This window comes from Etheostoma cragini, chromosome 23, assembly GCF_013103735.1.
Source record: "Etheostoma cragini isolate CJK2018 chromosome 23, CSU_Ecrag_1.0, whole genome shotgun sequence".
Classification (NCBI taxonomy): Eukaryota; Metazoa; Chordata; class Actinopteri; order Perciformes; family Percidae; genus Etheostoma; species Etheostoma cragini.
In genome coordinates this window covers 15,143,071-15,165,402 of record NC_048429.1, presented here as the reverse complement: position 1 = coordinate 15,165,402, position 22,332 = coordinate 15,143,071, and the positions used below count along the sequence as shown (strand labels likewise).

The 22,332-nt window shown below is 39.8% G+C and overlaps 1 protein-coding gene across 1 annotated transcript; it reads left to right on the top strand.

The window, feature by feature from the left end:
* Nucleotides 1-826: 826 nt before the first annotated feature.
* pik3cg (phosphatidylinositol-4,5-bisphosphate 3-kinase, catalytic subunit gamma) lies at nucleotides 827-20,954 on the top strand. The gene is made up of 24 exons (XM_034863349.1): nucleotides 827-1,008; nucleotides 2,409-2,628; nucleotides 4,090-4,261; nucleotides 6,205-6,467; nucleotides 6,826-6,912; nucleotides 7,688-7,788; nucleotides 7,944-8,113; nucleotides 8,233-8,420; nucleotides 9,291-9,398; nucleotides 9,492-9,579; nucleotides 10,462-10,897; nucleotides 12,704-12,802; nucleotides 12,891-13,026; nucleotides 14,803-14,868; nucleotides 15,081-15,224; nucleotides 15,367-15,448; nucleotides 15,660-15,763; nucleotides 16,227-16,373; nucleotides 16,853-16,943; nucleotides 17,035-17,165; nucleotides 18,331-18,442; nucleotides 18,901-19,058; nucleotides 19,861-19,942; nucleotides 20,335-20,954. The coding sequence occupies exons 2-24, from the start codon at nucleotides 2,416-2,418 to the stop codon at nucleotides 20,532-20,534; spliced, it is 3,378 nt and encodes a 1,125-aa protein (XP_034719240.1). The 5' UTR covers nucleotides 827-1,008; nucleotides 2,409-2,415; the 3' UTR covers nucleotides 20,535-20,954.
* The last annotated feature ends 1,378 nt before the right edge of the window (nucleotides 20,955-22,332 follow it).

Below are 22,332 nucleotides of genomic sequence, written 5' to 3'. Positions count from 1 at the left end.
TTGCCAAATCATAATAAATTAACGCACACTTAAAAATATTGTATTATATATAATAATAATAAATATAATCAACAGAAGCCGAGAACACGAGACTGGCTTAACAACTTATTGCAAACCCAGACATTCTCAGTTTCTGTAACAATCATATAGTCAATGTACATATAAATAATCAATATGTACAGTACGTGCTATTAAATGCTTATTATATATGCTTATTATATATGCTTACTATATATGTGTACTGTAGAGTTGTAAGAGTTACCTCAGTATTGGTTTTTAAAAATGAGTTTGAAGACATTGAGGGTCAGGAGAGTTGCTGCTGGAGCTGACCCTTGAGTGGTTGCCGGACCCTCCATTGACAGAAGTTCACGGCCCTCAAGTGGTCACTGTCAGGAACTGCATCGATGCGGCACACGTCAAGTTTACATAGCAACATATCTGGTTGATCATTCACAAAAATTAAAATAAAATAAATTATAATAAATAATCCTCAAACTCAAGCAATCTAAATTATAAAAAAAAAAAATGATTATAACATAGTGATCATGTAAATTGTTTTCTAGTGGCCAAAAACTACAATTACACATTCGTAAATAGGAATATTTATTATTTGTAGTTTAAATGGCTTTAATTGGCTTGCTATTTGATTGGAGAACATTAACTAGTCAATGTTGTTAAACCGTTCTATTCCTTCTGTTACATATATTTTGACTACCAACTTTAAACCAGAAAATTAAAATATGGCTGTGTGCGTCCACCCTTCATATAAATAAAAATAAGTTATTTTAGCTGATGTGGTTTATTTTGAAGAGAATAGCCGGAAGTGTTTTTCTTGTCATTCGGCGCGAGCTTGACAATCTTCCTGAGTTGAAGCGCAGCGTTTGCTTAATCCAGATTTTGCCTACATAACTATTTTTACTCTGGTTTTACGTCTCTTCATGTAGCATAAATGCCGAAACTTTTGCAAAAAGCTCTGGGTTTAGTTTCCGCCTGCTTCTCCGTTTGTTGGTGAGTCATAAAAATGTTTTTGTTTTACAAAATTGACGCCTCCCTTTACGATTATGGCAGCTGTATGTGACCGTTACATTCACCGAGCCCAGACTAGCTCACGGTTCCGCTACGGATACTTAAACCTACTGATACTGACCTAATAACGCTTCTGACACATTCGTTTGAACAGCAGACTGTGTGACTTTGTGCAGTTGTAGTCTAGGCTAAATCCATCCATGCACATATCCGTGTTGAGTTTTGTTTCCTGCTTTTAAAACTTCCTCTGCTGGTGTAAATTAAGCAGAAGGGAAACTCAGTCTGATCCTGTGACTTATTCCAGTCAACGTAGTTTGTTTAAAACATACTTTACGCCCTGCTTTTTATAGTTTTCCTAAATTTTGTAAATGAAATGGCACATTTTCTTGTATAAATAATTTTATTGGTTTGCCCTAGTTGTTTTAGAAAAATACTGCTGGGACTGCAGTTTAAAGCTCAAACGATTAGTCGGTTAGTCATTAAGGCGATTTACATCAAATGAAATGGGCAATTATTTGAGAATTGATTCATATGTTTAAGCAAAAATGTCCATCTCTCTCTGGATTCTAGCATCTCATGATGTGAGGAGTGGCTGCGTTTACTTTGTGTTATATAATATCAAACTGAACATCTTTGGTCTTTGGACTGTTGGGGCTGGAAAATTATGACAGACATTTTTTTATTTGTTTTCTGACATATAGACAAAACCATTAAAAGATGTGCTGATTAGTTGACAAAGAATATAGTACTTACTTGAGGCCTTACTTCAGGCCACTCACCTGGGAAAAGCAGCGTGATTTTAACATTCTACATCCAATTAAGTCAATTCAATTTTATTTATAGTATCAAATCATAAAAAGAGTTATATCGAGACACTTTACAGATAGAGTAGGTCTAGAGCACACTCTAAAATTTACAAAGACCCAGCAATTCTAGTAATTCCCCCTAGAGCAAGCATTTAGTGAGACAGTGGCGAGGAAAAATTCCCTTTTAGGAATAAACACGGGACAGACCCAGGCTCTTGGTAGGCGGTGTCTGACGGGCCGGTTGGGGGTGTGATGCACATTTGCAATAACAGTCACAATATAGATAATGGAACAGTGAGTACAAATGGTAGTCGTACTACCAATTACAGGAACAAGACTTACAAAGAAGCTGAAATGAAAAGAGTTGATGGCCAAGTAGCTCAGAGGTCGTATATCAGGGTTCCCTGATGCACAGGTGGCTGGTATTACAAATATCTATCTCTCTATCAATATATATTCATGTATGTGGTGGGGAATAATTGGCATTGCTGTCACTTCTTCTTTGATCAACGTGCCTCTTAGGGAAGGTGAGATGTGTACTGGATCAGAATAGATTTTCTTTCTGTCCCTAACCAGCTAGGCGATGGACGGACAGCAGATCCTGGTGAGCGACCAAGAACCCAAAGCCCTGCGAGAAGACACGCGGAGAAGGAGGAGAAAGAAGGCCATCATGTCGACGTCCTGCACCTCCATGGATCAGATCAGCGTTGAGTTTGTCCTCCCTACGGCGGCGCAAGGCGGAAACAGCCCCGACACTCTGCTGCTGGAGGTGGCTGGAAACTGGACGGTGGAACAGGTCTCCTGATTTACTGTTAATTCTTGGGTTTCTTCAGGATTAGGGCTGGGTAGCGGTCAAAACATTTTGATACCAATACTGTAACCTCGATAGAAGGTTTTTAAACCATACTTTTTTGATACCAATGTTATAAAACAAAAACAAATGACTATACATTACGGCACAGATGGGTTTTTTTCCAGACACGTTTATAACCCTTTAATTGTGACCATGTAGAAGTACTGTTACTTTGGAATCACATTTACATTACGGCACAGATCTTTTTATTTATTGTTCAGCTCCTCCTATGTGAGCCCCGTGTCTGTGTAACGTAGAGTTTTTCCTGCATGTTTCTACGATGTGTAACGTTAGACAGCCAATCGCAAACATTCTTAGATCTTGGTACAAGCATGCTGCATGCTTATTGGCTCAATGATTGACTCCTTACATATTAATATTTGGTGTTGAATGACGAGGAATCTTTTGATACTCAATTCTTTAGAGGCAATTCAGTTGGTGCCTAAAAGGCATCAATTCAGTACCCAGCCCTGATCCTGATGGAACTTAAAAGGCTTCTCTCTGTGGCTTTAAACATGCATTATATTTCAGAGTTCACTGTTGAGTTTTTTCTTCTTATCACTTGCCCGAAAACAAATTCTACTTGCACAAAGTAAATTTATACTAACTATATTAGTGGTTATTAAATAATGATAAAGTCTCAAAGTCAATTTGATTTCAATTCAGTTTTATTTCTAGTATCCAATAATAACAGTAGTTATATTTCGAGACACTTTACAGGTACAGATAGTAAATCTAGACCACATTATAATTTACAAAGCCCCAACAATTTTATTAATTCTTCCAAAAGCAAGCAACTAGTGTGACTCCCTTTCATAGCATCATAGCACTCATTGTTATATTTGAGATGCAAGATGATGCTTGCTTTTATCATATCACTCCAGTATTTGATTGCTGAATGAAGACGTTCCTTTGAAAAATGATCCTCTTTTACATGTCTTGGACTCCCTGCTGCCAAAAGGAGTTCTTCTTCCAGGACGCTTTAAACAATCTCTTTTGCTTTAGCTCCAATACAGGCTCCTTCTTCTTCTTCTTCTTCTTCTTCTTCTTCTTCTTCTTCTTCTTCTTCTTCTTCTTCTTCTTCAAGACAGCCACCAGTCACGCGTCTGTAGTGCCAACTCAGTTCTTGATTGGCCAACGGCACATTCAAATAAACAGCCATCCTCCAACATGGGCAAGGGGAGGGGGGGCAAAAAAACGATGATGTAATTAATGACATTAGAGCTGCAGAATATGAGGAAAATTTGCAATATGCCATAATGTTGTTGAAAATCGCGTTAACGATATTACTCGCAATACATAAACAGAGGTTTAAGCGTGAATGACAGTTACGTTTTTGCTGGCCCGACTTGGCGTCTTACGGTCAACCCTTATCGTTGAAGCTTGTTGTGTCTTGTCTCGCAGGTGAAAGCTCAGGTGTGGCTGAAGGCGGTGACTTTGAACCTCTGTCAGGACTTCTACCAGCGCTTTTCCCCGGACCACTGCATCCTGCTCTACCAGAAGAAAGGCAACGTGTGCGAGATCTACGATAAGCACCAGGTGTTCCAGACGCTGGACTGCATCCGTTACTGGAGAGGTACAGCACCAACCGGCGATGCAGTAATGTACTCAGAAATGCAGTCGTTCTGTTGTGATGATGAATCAATAGTTTATTTCCATACAAAAGAATCAACAAATACACAAGACACTAAAGTAGTTCAGTATAAACAAAAAGAATAAGCACAATACATAAATAATCTTTAAAAAATACTCTTGTCCCAAAAGAGAGTAGAAAGAAGCAAAAGGCTTTTTGGGTCCTACCCTTTTTTAAATGCATCATACATCTTTAATTACTAGAGGACGACTGAAATTAGGCATTTTCCAAAATATCAGTATTGGCATTAAATAATTATATTCAATCATCAGAACCGTTTATAATGACAAATAAATGATTGTGATAAATGAATATTTAAAAAATAAAATAAAAACGGACGGTCAACCATGTTATGAGTGTTCAAAAGACTCTAAGTTTCATATCTTAAGTCAGTATTTTTATATATTCTATATATATTTGTTTTGTTGTTTTGACAATGAAACAAACAAGTTTATTTTTAAACTGCATTATCATATTATCTTAGTGAGAACTCATAAATAACTACAACTAACTAACGTTAGGGAAATCTGTTTACGTGTTGTTACGCGTTTCTGGATTTTTGAAAAACTATTTTGTCCTGTATATTGGCCAATATTTTGGAACAATGGATTTTTAAATTAACCAAATATTTGTATCGGTATCGGCCTTAAAAATCCTTTATCGGTCGGGCAGTTACAAAATAATACTTATCAATGTGTTTTCAATCTAGGGCTGGGCAATATGGAGCAAATCAAATATCATGATATTTTTTACCAAATACCTCAATATCTATACCCCAATGATATTATAGTGTTGACTAATGGTGCTTTCACAAAATATTTAAACAATGAGATTTTTGATAAATGATCATCAGTAATGTGGATATAATGACTAAGTTGGTTAAGGCTATTAAAAGAACAGTTACAACAGTCTGGTAAGTTCAGAGAATGACTTAACTTTACTGTAAAGCAGCCGCTTACCAGGAAAAGACACCACTTACGTCATATTACAATGTTACGATATCAAAGACAATATCTAGTCTCAAATCATGATATCGCTATAATATCAGTTTATTGCCCAGCTCTATTTCAATTGTTTTTCAATTAACAACCATACGACCCTGCAACAGAAAACATTGTCAAAATCCCCAAACCATTTGCAGATCAATCAGTCGTTCAAGTTACTATTCAGTGTTTCCTCTATGTTGACTTTGTGGTGGCGGCTTGCCCCGCCAACATTTCTGCTGCCACGGTATCAGAAATAGTGCAGACGCATGATAGTCACGCTTGCCTTTTAAATTATCCTGCTGACATGATGCACCCCCCGTTGGCTGCCGCTCACTTTGCAATTTAAGTAGAACTGTTCAGAGGTTTAACTCAAACAAATCCTGAACTAAACATGGCTATTCCATCATTTACTTGATTTAATAAAACAACAATAACACTAATATTAGAAGTATATTTGGCAAGCACAATTCAATTCTTAATAGATCAGAACAAAACTGAATCATGTTAAGCATAGGGGATGACATGCAGCAAAGGACCGCAGGTCAGAGTTAAACCTGCGGCTGCCGCGAGACACACTGAGCCTTTGTACATGGGACGCACGCTCTACCAGGTGAGCTATCCAGGCACCCCCAGAATGCACTTTTATGTTTCATTTTGAACTGTGTGACATTTTTACTCAATTAAACTAACTCAATAAACTGTTCCAGGGAGTCCCACCACCAACAGAAACACTTGTTTTTGGAAACACTTGGCTTTTAAGAGTAGCGCAGGCATACGGTTGTTTTAAATTAAGTTCCGGCTTTGAGTCGCAGCACCGACTTTCTATCCGGGAACAACTTTGGAATGTTTGTGGAAGTAAATTGTTGATGACGATGAAGCATGACTGATGTTTTTGAAAAGCCCTGAAGAAGGAGGTGGGGCGCATCCAGCTGGTTCCCCGCCCGCAGCCCTCGGACGAGTCCCAGCAGTACCAGCGCTACCTCAACTACCTGATTGGCTACGACGTGACTGATGTCAGCAACGTACACGACGATGAGCTGGAGTTCACCCGCAGGAAGCTGCTGACGCCGCGACGCATCCAGCTGTCTGAGCGGGACGCAAAACTATACTCCATGGACCCCTGGGTCACCCGCAAGCCGCTGCCCGAGCACCTGCTCAGCAAGGTGTGTGTGTGTGTGTGTGTGTGTGTGTGTGTGTGTGTGTGTGTATGTGTGTGTGTGTGAGTGTTTGTGTGAGTTCAGTGTTTCCAAAATATGTTCTTTGCTCTATATATAGAATGAATTTGCAATATTGTCTGTAAGTAAACTTCTGTGCAAATCAAAGTGTTTCTAGTGAAATGAACAGATTTTTTTTGAAAAGAACTTGCTTTCCGAGGTCTCACTCACGAGGAAGTTGTAAATAATCTGGTGGGAAAGTTTATTTCCTTCTTCCTTCAAGTTCTAGTTATTTGAATGTACTTTTTGTTTCTTTTATTTTTGATTTTCATTCCTTCTTTTGTCTGTTAATTTGTTGCTCCTTCAGATCAGCAACGGGCACATTCTGGTGGTGATCCACATCGGCACAGCCAGCCAAACCATCAAGGTCTCCATCGACAACACGCCAGCACAGGTACCCAATGTGGACACCAGTCATTTCTACCGTTTTTTAACATCTTTTTTAATCAGCGATGTGCCGAATCCAGAATTTGGCTTTGGATTTGGCCAAATATCGGGCTTCTTTGACGGGGTTCTGTTTCCGATATAAGGCTGTGACAAAGTAAAAATGGGACTTGTGAGCAGTAAAAGTATACACTTTATTTACATTTAATACTTAAACAAATCTCAATGCCCCCCCCCTCCCCAACACGCCTGGATAAACAGAAAATGTACATCTGAGATGGGAAAAATCTGTTTAATTAAATATTGGATAAATACTAGGGCTACATAATGTACTGTTGTTGTTTTTTATCGTCATCGTGATATCAACTTGCGCAATAAAATCATTTTGAAAGGCTGTGAAATACCGTGAAAGACTCTCCAATTTTTTTAGCTGTAGAAAAATGCACTTTAAAATGTAAATCTCATTATTTTTTTAGTGGTGCCTTTTAAATTCAATTCAATGTTTAATTTGTTCAATAAAATGATGTTGAGAAGGATTTCCAGTCATTTGTTTTGAATTCAACAAGAGGTTTGTTGTATCATAGCAGCAGAACTGCACTTCAATATATGTTTATTTATTGCAATTGATATAGGTATCGCGATGTTCATATTTTCCTCATATCGAACTGCCCTAGTAAACACATACAGCTAGTGTCGATAATCAGTGGGATTCATAGGTTTGTCTTATGTTTTCCCCATGTTGAACAGGACACTACCATTTTCTGACAGTTTTCCATCTTGTTTAGGTATTGGTGAGCTTTCTCGCCAAGACAGCAAATAAGAGAAGTTTGCTGGGCATTCCTGACAACATGTGCGAGGCCGACTTTGTGCTACGTGTGTGTGGAAGGTATGTCCGAGGCTAAGACACACCCTAGCTACTTATACATGGAGTCAATGTAATAAAGTTGTCTTTGAAGTATAAGAGTAATTCACAAGCAGACAATCAATAATATGTCAGGTTTTACAACTTGAAAGTAAGCTTCTCAGTGTCTGTTAACACAGGGAGGAGTACCTGTACGGGGATAAACCGCTGCAGGACTTTAACTGGATCCGTCAGTGCCTGAAGAACGGGGAGGAAATCCACCTGGTTCTGGAGGCACCACCAGATACAGACCTGGATCTGGTTCAGAAGGAGGACTGGGCACAAGTGGATGACTGCACCGGAGTTGCAGGTAAGCATACTGTGTTTATTACTTCATGATGTATCAATTCCAATTTCTTGGGATATGGAAGATGTAAACACAGTGCACTTTTGGTACTAATAAATATCCTCCTAACTTTTCTTTGTCAGGTACCCATGAGCAGTTGACCATCGATGAGAAGGACCATGAACGAGTGTTCACCATCTCCATGTGGGACTGTAACAGGAAGTTCAGAGTGAAGGTGCTGGGTATCGACATACCATCTCTCCCCAAAATCCCAGAGTTTATTGTCTTCATAGAAGCCAGCATCTTCCACGGCCAACAGCTTTTAGCCCAGGTAATCAAAACAACAACAAAAATCTGAGGATGGCAATCGGTGTCTATATTGATTTTAGGACAGCTAAATCGTGAGGCAAATATATTTTTACGTCAGCCCTTCATTGTTCCATTTCTCCTTTCCACCCTTTTAAAACTGTAAACTGTGCCTTTAAACGAGCCGTCAGGACTTCCGTACTATTGTGATGTCACGACTATACTATTTAAATGTAGAAATTGCTGCCTAAGTGGTGTCACAGTCATACCCCGGCTGCAATGATGGTGCAGAGGCTCTTAGAGTGCAGATGAAGAAAAGCCGGAAATGCTGACCAATCAGACCGGGCTGGCTGGGAGGGGTGCTTTAAGAGAAAAGCGCTTAACGGAGGGTTTCAGACGGAGGGTGAATACAGGTATATTCAGACAGACAGTATAATATTAATGATAATAAATACTTTTTGTTTTATTAATACCCAGTGGGGAAATTACAGTTTACACTATGTTGTTGGAACACCCAACACACACAGGCCTGAAATACACAAACACATGCTCAGGTCCTTACATGCACAAATGGAAAGATGTCAGAGGGAGTGGGCTGGACAGGCGCCTTGAGTGGTTGGGGGGAGGAGGGGTTAATTGCCTTGCTCAAGAGCACCTTGGTAGTGCCCTGGAGGTGAACTGGCTACCAGTCCAGTACCAGTATACTCTGTACTTTGCTCTGTACGGGGACTTGAACCTGCGACAACTTTAAACAAGATTATGGAAACCAGAACTGAGAATCCCGCCTATCTAAGTTGAACAATTGAATGTTGGCTTTATAACCGAAAATGTCAGAAATAACGTACAGACAGTACGTTTTGGACAGCAGGGCTTAACTGTGTCTTTACTCTCTCAGGAGAGGACGTCCTCTAAAACCTTCAATGAAGAAGTGCTGTGGAACTGCTGGTTGGAGTTCAACATTAAGATCAAGGACCTGCCTAAAGGAGCACGACTCAACCTCCAGGTGAACATTTCATTCAAATGGTGTGGAGATGAATTAAATATCTTCGTACTCTGTCACTAACTGTTACTGCTCTACTGTTTTTTTCCCACCTAGGTGGTCTGCAGGAAGCAGTCCCAGACGCCAAACTCCAAGGGATCCTCAGCCTACCAGGATAATACAGCGGGAACAGGCAGCCATGACGGTGAGGTCTACAACATTTGGTTGCCTGTAGGGCTGCAACTAACTATCTATCGATCTAATCTGTTGATTATTTTTTTCGATTGAATGCTTGCTCTACAAAATGTAAGTGGTGATCAGTGGTCTTCCCAAAGCCCAGCATGATGTTCTCAAGTGTCCACAACTCAAAAGATATTCAGTTTACTGTCACAGAGGACAAAAGAAACTAGAAGATCTTCACATTTAAGAAGATGGAATTGGAGAATTCCAAACAATAAATCAATTATCAAAGTAGTTGGCAGTTCATTGATTGACAACTACTTGACTAATTGATTAATTTTTGCAGCTCTTGTGTCCTCCATTATTTGGAAATCCAGGTTCAGCGCAACACTAGTGGTCTTAGTTTGGGATCTTCTGTGTGCTTTTCAAGAATGTTTAAAAAAAATGTTCAGCATACAGAACCTATGTGTAGCAGTTTTCCTCATTGGATCAATCAGTGATAAAAAAACAAAAGATTGGGTTTGTTAGCTTTTGTACTATACTTCTGCCATTTTCTTTCCTTAAAAGATTACTCACACTGATTAATCGCTCAATGGTTGGCGTTTAATTTACTAGTTGAAAACTAATCGGTTAATCTATCAATCTTTGCAGCTTTAGTTGCTGCAGTCTAGTTGTTGCTACGGTGTAGTTGCCTGTTGTAGTCCGGCTCTGTCCGAGGTTTCTTCCTAAAAGGGAATTGGAATTGTTTGGATCTTTGTATATTATAGAGTGTGGTCTAGATCTACTCTATTCGTAAAGTGTGTTGAGATAACGCTTGTTATGATTTGATACTATAGAAAAAATTGAATTGTATCATGCTGTTAATCATTTGAGCAAGGCTCTGTATCCATCTTTTCCGTTTTGTCAGGAAAGATCAAGAGTCGTCTTCTGTACTACGTCAACCTGCTGCTGATCGACCATCGCTCCCTGCTGCGCCAGGGCGAGTTCATCCTCCACATGTGGAAAATGCCCGAGAAGAGCGAGGAGAGCAGCAGCAGCATCAACGCAGACAAGCTCACCTCGGCCACCAACCCCGACAAGGCCTCGGCCATGGCCGTCGCCATCCTGCTGGACAAGTACTGCTACCCCGTGGTGCTGCCCAAGAGTCGGGACGTGGGCCGGGACGCCGCCGCCAGCGCTGGCTGCGACGACGCCGAGGAAGGGGAGCGTGGTCAGAGAGAGATGCCCAACCACCTGAAGAAACAGTTTGAGGCGATTGTGGCCACAGACCCCCTGCATCCGCTCAGCCCTGAAGACAAAGAGCTTCTGTGGCACTTCAGGCATGAGTGTATGCGCGACCCCAGGTAGTTTTTCTATTCAGATCTAGTCTATATCCACAACGTCCCACTTCCCGTATTGCTCAGGTGTGGATGCGGATGTCCGACATTCCGGCCAGATGTCGTTACCTTTCTCTTTCTTTGTGTTGGCGTCCTAAACTCGGATGGACATCTGAGGACTATGGTTAACTGCTCCTCAGATGTCTGCGGGGTAAATCCAGACAGCTAGCTTAACTATCTGCCCAATCTGAGTTTTCTGTTGCACGACGAAAACAACCTATAAACTACCTATTTTGCAGCAGTGCCCAAGGCGATTGTGATTGGTTTAAAGAAATGCCAATTTCCAGGACGTTTTCTCCTCTCCCAGAATGCTTTGCGGACTTGCCAGACCCTCCTCCGCAGCGCTGTGGAGGACAGTCTGGCAGTGTGAGACAAATGTTTTTCGAAAGAAAATGGACTACTAAATCACAAATCAAAAAGAGTGTAACTGCCTTGAGGCCTGCACGGTTAGTTGTTGTAAAATCACGATCTCGATTCCCCCTGTTCACGATTTTAATTTTTAAATAACTTTGATTAAAAAAAAAAAATAAATGTATAAAATAGGTTTAAAAGAGCTGTAATGCTCCCCCTTCTCTTCATTGAGGCCTCTATGTTTACAGACTTGTGCTGATGCACAATGCGCTACAGGTGCCAAAAGAAATCTGTTTGGTACTGCCAGTTTGTTTTGTTTTGTCATGGTGAAGAATTGTAAACATCAAAGAATTGTCATTCATATTTTTCCCCGAATCGTGCAGACCTAAGTGCCAGTTAAGTAATACTTTCAAGGAATTTTCCTTGGTGGTTTGGTGCATACATAAACAAACATATGCAACAATAATATGAAATTGTAGTGGAGCTTTTAGATTGAACAAAAACAAACTCAAAACCAAACAGCCACTGAGGCACTGTAGGAACGACTCTTACACAGAGATAAAAAGCTTCTTTTTGTCCAGGCAAAGATGGCATGTTTTGAGCTTTATTTTCCCAGTTAGGATAAAAAAACATCAGCCCTCCCCAGTGTTTCTCTGCTGCATCCCTGCTTACTCATACATGGTGACTTCACCTGGTAGTTTAGGGTGTATGGTACTTTCAAAAAAACCCACCAGCAGATACTTAACCAAAATAAAGATAACAATGATACAATCAAAACTTCTTCAGCTGTAAAATTCAAACAAAACAAAATAAAAAGTAAATTGGTAGATATTTAACTATTAAATATAACAAAACAATGAATAGCTCCAACAGAAATAAAAAATAAGTACATAAACAAATATATACAAAATGGCTGAATCGTGTTGTGCAAATAATATAATATATAGTGTGTGCAAATGTTGGGTATAAAGTCCAGACTGTGGGTTATATAAATGTTATATTCAGGTTTCCCAGAGTCATGGAAAACCTTGAAAAGTCATGGAATTAGTAAAATCCTTTATTATGGAAAATTCATGGAATTTTGTTGTTTGATGAAATGAATTGTTACAGTAATTTTCCGTGGATAACCTTCCACTTTAATATCTTCTGTAGCTGTTGACGTAACGTAGCTCTAATTCAATCTCAAATTTTTTGAGATTGACAAAAGTTTTAATATAATAATTTTTATTTGGAGTAAATTATACTACACAGGTATGTTTGTGTTCTATGTTGTGAATGTTGGATGGAAATTGTATTATTGGTCCTTTAAAAAGTCATGGAAAAGTTTTGAAATTTTCTCCCTGAAAATTTGTGGTAAGTCTTTCATTATTATAATGATTGTGCTTTTGCTCTAATTGTGTCTTCTTGACTCCCTGTCTTCAGGGCCTACCCAAAACTCCTGGGTTCAGTCAGGTGGGGGAAACAGGAAGATGTTTTGGCAACACACCGTCTGTTGGAGCGCAGCAGCGCGTGGGACAGCAGGTAAAAGGGTGTTTGCAGTGCCACTACATGTGTCTGTCCTTTGTAGCGTCAGTGTCCCATCACGTGTCCTCATGTTGTCCCTGTCCAGTGGTCTGGACGTTGGTCTGGCCATGCAGCTGCTGGACTGCCACTACTCAGATGCTCAGGTTCGCTCAATGGCCGTCAGGAAGCTGGAGACGCTGGAAGATGATGATGTGCTCAGATACCTTCTGCAGCTCGTACAGGTGTGTGTTCTTTGCTAGTTTAGATTTTTTTTTCATACTGACTTATTTAAGTAACTCTCCTGGTCCGGGGTGCCTTGAAAGCTCCCCTGGTAGAGCGTGCGCTAGGGCTGCACGGTATGTGGAAAGTATCTAATTGCAATTATTTTGACTGATATTGCGATTGCGATATGATTCACGAAATTGGAGGGAATGATCATTTTCGTATCTCATTTTTGTTGAAGAATATTCGAGTTAGGATGATATGATTATATTGTGATTTTTGCGAGGATCTGTATCAAACAAAGATGGGTTTTTTTTAGTTTGTAGGATAGGATTTGTAGGCGGGGACCTCTATACTGAATTCAGAACGGTTTAACAAATGTTGCAATATTTGAATGATGATGAATATTGCCTTAGTCCCGAATTTACTCTCCTTTTCAGGCTGATTCACAGTTTCCCTATTTGACCAGCTTGTGGAATGCGGCAGCTCAGCAGACACATGCTGCATGTTCATCCTCTGATGTGTTTGCATGGCCAACTTTTTATGACTCATATGAATTTTGAGCTGCGGCCAACAAAGAGCCTTTTTGGTCTGATAGGAAAATGACTGGCACCTCTAAAGTACAGTATACTGTTGTTTCCATATCAGATGGACTTTAGTGATATGTAGGCAGTATCTTTCCAAAACATATTTGTACACATCGAAAAATATTCTGCTGCTTTGTTTAAAATACCGATTCGGATTCTTTCCAAAAAAGAATGATAACTTGCTTTGCAAAAATGTCACACTGACTCAGAACAAAACCAAGCAGAGAAACACTTTGAGGACAATATGGTATTTGTTATTCCTTTTGACACATTATAGACTCAATCACTCATCGAGGTTTGATTTAATTAGATTTAAGCTCATATTGGAGTCATTATTTCTGAAAAGTAGGAGATGAATTAATTGATCACAAAAATAAAATAGCAGTTGCATCCCTAGTCTACAATATTCATTGAAGACATTGTGTTGTAGCGGCCAAAATTGCAGTAAAAGGTTTTTAGTTGTCAGATTACGTGATCAAAATATCAAGGAAACAGTTTAACTGCACTGCTGTTGTCTTCTTTACTCCTCTGTCTACTATCTGTTTGAGCTGTGTATTCACACCCTGCTTTCTTTAGTTTTAAAACATTTGAATAGCAGTCCTGTGTGAGCACAGTGAGCTCTGTGTTTGCACCGCACTTCCTTTAACTGTCACTGCCCTCTTTCTGCCTCGCCACACTATTACCTCTGAACTCAGTGTCTGTTAAAGGTACCCTGTGAAGAACGTGATCAAACAGCATGACAGCACACCAACAGCTGTTTTAACACATGGTGCATCACAAAAAATATTTCTTGGCCATTTCCATGTCAACGTAACAGAGTTGAATCCAATTTGAATCTTTTTTTTATTAATGAAAAGAAATGACACGCCAAAGCTCTCCAACATATTCATATTAAGTGATTTATCAGATGAAACTATTCTTTTTTTTCTCTTTTTGTTTTTACAATGCTCTGGAATTAAAGCAATACTATAGCCGTGCAAGCTGTAGTTCCAGTGAGATAACCTGTAGAGGGACCAAAGCGGGAAATGTTACATAGTGTTGCTTTAACTGTTTGTAACATCATCATAAGGTCCTCTTCTTCTGTGATGTTGCCATGTGGCTCTGCAGCTCCGCTACTTGGTCCAAAACTCCATATGGTGCAGTTTAAATCAGAATTTACAAAATGTCAACTCAACAACCCGTGTGTGTGTGTGTGCGTGTGTCCTGCAGGCGGTCAAGTTTGAGCCCTACCATGACAGTGCCCTGGTCAGGTTCCTGCTGAAGACAGCTCTGAGAGTAAGCAGGACCAACATCTGTCTCTGTGTCTTTCTCACACTGTCATTCAGTGTTTGAAGTGTATCATGATTGTGTGTGTCCTGTGGTTTCTGTCCATCTGCCCATTCATCTGTCTCTTGTCTTTCTCCCAATGATGAAAAGAGTTTGTCAAATATTTAATTTAGAAATGTTGCCGCATGGATACCAGCATCAGTATTGTTTTCTCTCCACAGAGTAAGCGTATCGGTCATTTTCTCTTCTGGTTCCTGCGCAGTGAGATCGCTCAGTCCATGCATTACCAGCAGAGGTATGCTGTCCTGCTGGAGGCCTACCTCAGAGGCTGTGGTGAGGACATGCTGCAGGACTTCAGGAAACAGGTGAGACATCCTGTAGCTCATGCCTTGTTCTGAGACAAAATTGTGTGTGTAAAAAAAACAACAACAACACACATTTCAGATTTGCAGTCTGTCTGATATTCGGCTCTTTCAGTCACTGACATGATGAACTGATGCTCTGCAGGTGGAGATGACGGAGGCTCTGCAGAAAGTCACCCGTGAGGTCAAGGCCATGTCTGCTGACAAGTGTGATATTACAGCACAAGGTGCCATCCTGCAGCTCTGTAGCAACGCACTGACACTAACCTGCAATATTCAATTCCCTTAGCTGCTTTGAAATGAAGTCACATAGTTTTTTTTAATAAGTACAATATCTACATTCCATGACGCAAATTCCTCTACAAAGACTAGAGAGGATTCAAATAAAACATAGTGAAAGTAGTGAAGCTTAAGCCGTGTGTGTGCTGTGCTTGTCAGTGGTGTTTCAGTTGCGTCAGAAACTGGAGACCCTGCAGTCGTCCGGTCTGCCGAAGAGTTTCCGAGTCCCTTATGATCCTGGACTGAGAGCTGGAGCCCTGCTGGTGAGGGACAAACACACACTCACAGGCACAGGAGAAAACCATACACACTCTTAGTAGGGCTGCCCTCGATTAAAGAAATATTTGGTTGACTAACACTACTATGATTTTGCAGACTAATCGACAGACCTGTAAAACTAAGTTTCTCTACAAAGAATCATGCAAAAGCACCTCTATAAATCTTGTGTTTACTAGAGATGTGCTCATATGTTTCTTGTAAATATGGCACTTTGTAGGAAATAACAAAAAAAAAAAGATGAATCAACCATCGCCAATAAGTTGACTAATCAACTTAGAGGGGGGCAGCCCTAACTCACACCCAGGTGTCCGCAAGTGGTAAGCCAATATTAACCAATACACAAAACCAGTTTTATATGGTGAAATCAATACAAAACAAAAGTGGATGTGAGCATGTGAATGCCTATATGGCTGAATTGTTACATAAAGACTGGTCATGCACATTCAGATCGAGCAGTGTAAAGTGATGGCGTCTAAGAAGAAGCCACTGTGGCTGCAGTTTAAAAGGGCCGACCCCACCACTCTGTCCAAAGACCCCATCGGCATCATCTTCAAAGACGGCGATGACCTCCGACAGGATATGCTCATCCTGCAGGTGAGTGTGTCTCTAACGGGCCGGCTACATTGAACACATAAACATTGAGGGTATGCAGAGCGGATTTCCCAATACTGCGCATTCACTATAATCAATGAAACTGACTACACCGGGCATGAGTGCAGCGTGTAAGTGTTTATTTGGACCAAGGTGATGTGCTCTTCAAGCATAAAAATAGAAAAGTCTTCTCTTCTGTCATACTTCAAGGTGTGCCTGGCCCTTTTACACATAAATGGATTATAAAGTGTCTTTATTTCTTTCAAAGCCCAAGAAATTACTTAATGACAGTCAATGATTGTATTTGGTTTTAAGAGTGTCTGCGTCCTTTGATAATAGCTAATAATGGATTGACATTTCATGGTGTTGTGCCGGTGGCACATCCGCTCTGCAAACGGTCTGCATACGGATTTTTAAAGAATGACAGAAGTTAGCATATCATTGCAGAAAGACTCTTACTGAGACTCCTCGTGTCCCTTCAGATTCTGCTGATCATGGAGTCGATCTGGGAGACGGAATCACTGGATCTCTGTCTGTTACCATACGGCTGCATCTCCACTGGAAACAAAATAGGTCAGATATTCAGTGGAGAACAAATGAGTGTGACTATAACGGTCATTCTGTGAGGTTTACGCCTTCCTTGCCTCTGTTTTAATTGTTTTAGGTATGATTGAGACTGTGAAGGACGCCACCACCATCGCTAACATCCAGCAGAGTGTTGTGGGAAGCACCGGAGCTTTTAAAGATGAAATCCTCTGTCAGTGGCTGCGAGACAAGTGCGTCAGCGAGGACAAGGTACACATCACGAGCAGCTCTCATGAGATACAGCAACACAAGATGACATGCAAATTATTTATGTGGGTGATTACGTGAACCATATCAAGATTATTGAACCAAAAACAGAAACACCCATTCTCCAATGCATCCATCCGTCCAGTTACAGAACACTTTGTCTCCAGAAGCTGCTGCTCTGTGCATCTGGCGTTAGAGGAAGTGGCAGTGCAACAGACAGGAAGGAAGCAACCCTCAGGGGTTTTCCTGTCGCCACAACAATCACACACTACTTTGTGCTGTGACACCTGCACCCGCAGTGTCTATACTTTTCTTTGTTCTGAGAATCTAATTTGCAACACTTCATCATTTAGCTTTAAAGGTCCCATGGTGTGCTCATTGTCAGGTTCATTCTTGTATTTTGGGTTTCTACCAGAACATGTTTACATGTTTTAATGTTCAAAATACATTATTGTTCTTATACTGTCTGTCTGAATATACACCCTCTTTCTGAAACGCTGCGTTTTAGCACGTCTCTTTAAGCCCCCCGCCTGAAAAAGCCCAGTCTGCTCTGATTGTCCAGGGTTTTCTGTGTGTTCTTCTGCACCTGCACTCTCGCTGTCTCTGTGCCGTCCATGCAGCTGGGAAATGACTGTAATGGCAATGTAGAGTGACTTTCTACATATATATAGTATAGTTGTGACATCACAACTGTCGGAAGCCCTCACTGTTTGTTTAAAGGCACAGTTTCGATGAGTTTTGATACTTTCGCAGTATTTATATGGAACCTCAACAATATGGGACCTAATTAAAAAGAAAAGGTGACTCCACACTGTGGCAGTAGGTTTTTTGTCTAGTACATCAAAGCACAGTTATATTTACATTACATGTACAGTGAACAATTTAATGAGCAATTTAACATTTGCAAACCTGAGACTTGTCCTGTCTTGAAGCACCAAACCATTTTCTACCACTCAAAAGGTCTCCTGAAACAACGAGGAGTCCATTTAATGCCTTGCTCTAGGACACCCTGATTGAATCTGACGTTTCGAAGCAAAAAGCTGCTCTGTAGCTTACCAATCAAAGCTCGAGGTTGCAGCCCCAGTTATTGCCAAAGGAGTTTACGATGGCCTGGATGACACACTAAGGTTAGTTTTATTGTGTGACAGTTTTTCTGTCTCTCTTCCAGTTCCAGCAGGCTGTGGAGAGGTTCCTGTATTCCTGCGGTGGCTACTGTGTGGCTACCTACGTTCTGGGTATTGGGGATCGCCACAATGACAACATCATGATCACTGAATCTGGTAATGACTTCTTTTGTCTGTACTAAAATATACATGTATACAATTTCATACAAGGCAAGTATTGCAGTTTAAAAAGAAATCTCTATTTTTAAATCTTGTTAAGCAAGTTCTTATTAAATTATTGATAACAGCTTACCTCTAATGATCTGTAAAATATATGAAGTCTTAATGAATCTCATTATTTTTTCAACCTACATCTACAATTTAATTAAAAAAATTGATAAACGCCAGTAAACAGACCTGACCTGTTCTTTTAAACCTGATTTCAATATTAAACGGAATTTCCGGCCAGCATGTTTCAGCCCTAATTTACATGACTTCAATCACTCTGCAATATTCTGTCTTCTATTTTAGAGATGTGCTTATGTGGCCTGAGATCTAAGTACTGTATATGTAGAAATTAAACATGGAGTTGAGGAAAAACCAATCCCAAACCAATCCCATTTGTGTTTCTGCAGGGAATCTCTTCCACATCGACTTTGGTCACATCCTGGGGAATTACAAGAGTTTCATGGGAATCAGTAAGGAGTGGGTTCCCTTTGTGCTCACACCAGACTTCCTGTATGTCATGGGAACATCGGGAAAGAAAAGTAGCCCCCACTTCCAGAAATTCCAGGTGCAGTAATGTGAATACACTAGACATATTCCGTGTCCGGGGGGAGTTCTGTTAAACCACATGCACAAATATCCATCCGCCATTTTTTAAACATCAAGTAGGCCAGGAAGGGCGATCTGTATGGGATATATTTGCAGAAATCAGCTTGTTAGAGTTTAAGAAATACGATGAGCTGAGGACAGCCACCTTTGCCAAGAGGTCAGAATCAGAATCAGCTTTATTGACCAGGTATGAAGACACATACGAGTAATTTCCTTTTGCGTTTGAGCGTAGTTGCTCACAATGTGCTTACACATTCAAAACAAACAAACAAACCATATATACACACTAATATAGACACACTAATGTATACATACTCTAAACAGAAACAATGTAGAGAGATGAGTGCAATGAATAGTCCAATAAAAATTATTAAAATGTGGAACATAGTGCAATTGGTACTGGGATAAATAGTATTAAGTTATTATATTATAATATGAACAGTATGATCATTATGAACAGTTCTGAAATAGGAAATGAGAATGATGAATAAATAATGAATAACAAGTGAGATATGAGAATGAGAATTATGAATAAATACTAAATAAATAGAATAATAGTGGAACCAGTAAACAGGGGCTGTAGAGACAGTGTTACTCGGTTATTGGCCAGAGCTGAACCTGACACTGTGGGTCAGAAGTCAGCTGTTCATCAGAGAGATGGCTGGGTGACCTGCAATGACCTGCAATGTGTCCAATCTCACGCATTTCTTGGTCTGGATGTACAATATGTATGAATCATACATCCTTTATCTCTGTCTCAGGATGTGTGCGTGAAGGCTTACCTCGCCCTTCGGCACCACACCAACCTGCTCATCATCCTCTTCTCCATGATGCTGATGACCGGTACGACTTCCTTCCTTTTACAGTATATATATATTATTCCTTTGGGTTTTGTGTCTTGCCATTGTTTTTTTAATCAGATTTTTAGTTAAAATTGTGTCCTTTTTCGGCTCAGTTTTAAATTTGGCTTTTAGATTAAGTTTGGATTTCCATTTAATATTTGCTGACTAACCCCGATTTTCCACCCGGGGCGTGCTTGTGCTAAATTCCCGTTTTGTTCAATCCTCCGCCACACATGCGCCACAAGATGCATCACGAATTGAAAAGAATCTAGCTACGACTACAATCAGATGTATTTCTGAATAGATAAATGATAATGCCATAGATAGATACAGCAAAATGCTGATTCCCCTGTCTGAAAAGGGAGAGACTTATTTTTTATTGGCCCTTGACAGGCATGCCCCAGCTGACCAGCAAGGAGGACATCGAGTACATCCGCGAGGCGCTGACAGTCGGCCGCAGCGAGGACGAGGCGCAACGCCACCTCCTGGACCAGATAGAGATCTGCAGGGAAAAGGGCTGGATGGTTCAGATCAACTGGTTTGTTCATCTGGTGTTGGGGATCAAGCAGGGTGTAGAGAAACGGTCCACTTAGGACTCTGTGTAACGTAGGACAGATTAAGATTTCCTTAACGCATTTAAAAAAAAAAATGTATTTGATGTAAATAAGTCTTACAAGAAGGTTCCAATAGAAGACTGAAAAGTCACTTTTTAAAGTCTTGGTATACCTGCAAACACAGATTTTAAATTTTATACCACGGGTCATCTGAAATATAGTCATTTTTATGAAGAAGAATATCAGCAGATGAATGATTTAGAAATGGGATATGAAAATCACATTAAAAAACAAAACATTTCAACTATGGAAAAAGGCTGGATCTTGAGTCTGGAAGAGTGATTTTAACCCGAGACACTGCATGTACGCAGACTTGGCACCAAGATCCATAAGTGCTAAATGAAATGTGATGAATTATATTATATGTTGAGGAGACAAGGAACAGGATATAAATCCAAGTCAAACATCCACACCAAACTCAGTTACATTCATCACAGTTTTTTTTCTTCATTTCTTTTGTCTCAAATCAACCCGTTGCTATCTGCCTAGCACCTCAAACAGTTATTGATGACGATTTTGGTTAAATAAGAAACCTTTTTGAAAAAACAAACATACAAAAAAATCAACTACGGAATTGGATCTTTACACCCTTTATTTTCATCCTTTTCACAAAGGCAGACCACTTCCTGTTTCTAGTTGTCTCATTCAAAGTCCTTTCCTGCTGGGGAAACACATTCCCTTCACATTGTTTTGTCTGCGAGAGCTGGGCGATATGGAGGAAATCAAATCTCCCGATATTTTTAATGAAATACCTCAATATCGATATTGTGGCGATATTGTAGGGTTGACAATTGTGCTTACACAAAATATGCACACAAGGAGATTTTTCCTAAATAATCATTTGTTATGTTGATATAATAACTATGTGGCTAAAGGTAAATAAAAGAACAGCTACAATAGGCTGGTAAGTTTGGAAAATGACATCACTTTACTTTACTAACGCAGCCTTTAAAATCAGTTTATTATGTCTATGGCTATTTTATGGAACACTTTGACTAATGTGCAAAGACTTATTGAATTTGTTGGACTCTTCTGGTCAGACAGCAAATAATCTAATGAAGAGTTTTTATTATTTATATTATAATCAATCTTTTCATTTGCACCGATTGTTCAGGAATACTTCTTACATGGAAAGCGTGAAATTTAAATTCCCAAACTATGTATTACGAGTCAAAGTGAATCATGCTAATTTATAACGGCCTGTTGGTGGCATTTAGCACATGCTGGTCAGTGCTGTAGTCACTTCTTATAGGAGGGTGGAACAAATAAGTGATAATTTTTGTCTATTATGTAATGATTTTGATGATAAATATTTGACTTTAAAATCTGTGAAAACCAGGTCACATTTTCAAGCAAAGTAAACACCCATACAGGCCAACTTTGACTGAAAATTCACTCTCTCAAGTTGTCTTTTCCCCTCACAGATTGTGGACATAGTGTAGAGGAAAGAGGATCAGATTTTTACAGTAACTATACAGTTGTTGATGGAAGCTTGAATTAGCATCAGCATTTGAAAAAAATCCGTATATGTTTTAAAAGCATAAAAAACTTGATGGAAAAAAAATCTAAACCATCTTTTTTCAGAAATAACATTTTGTAAAGCGCTTTTTGTGACTGTAAATGCTTTCAATCCATGATTCTGGAAACAAAATCTTTATGTAAAATGGTATCAGACAATTAAAGTTATCTGCTCTTTATTTTCTGTTTCACAACTCCGACTTACTGCTTGTTTGCCCGTCGTAGTTCTAAGAATTTCGCTCATATTTTCCATCTTCGC

Excerpts from the sequence above, each read along its gene's own strand:
- pik3cg (XM_034863349.1), top strand. The coding sequence starts at position 2,416 with ATGGACGGACAGCAGATCCTGGTGAGCGACCAAGAACCCAAAGCCCTG. Across the intron at positions 8,114-8,232 it reads TGACTGCACCGGAGTTGCAG|GTACCCATGAGCAGTTGACC; the intron begins GTAAGCATACTG and ends TTTCTTTGTCAG. Across the intron at positions 18,443-18,900 it reads CATCATGATCACTGAATCTG|GGAATCTCTTCCACATCGAC; the intron begins GTAATGACTTCT and ends GTGTTTCTGCAG.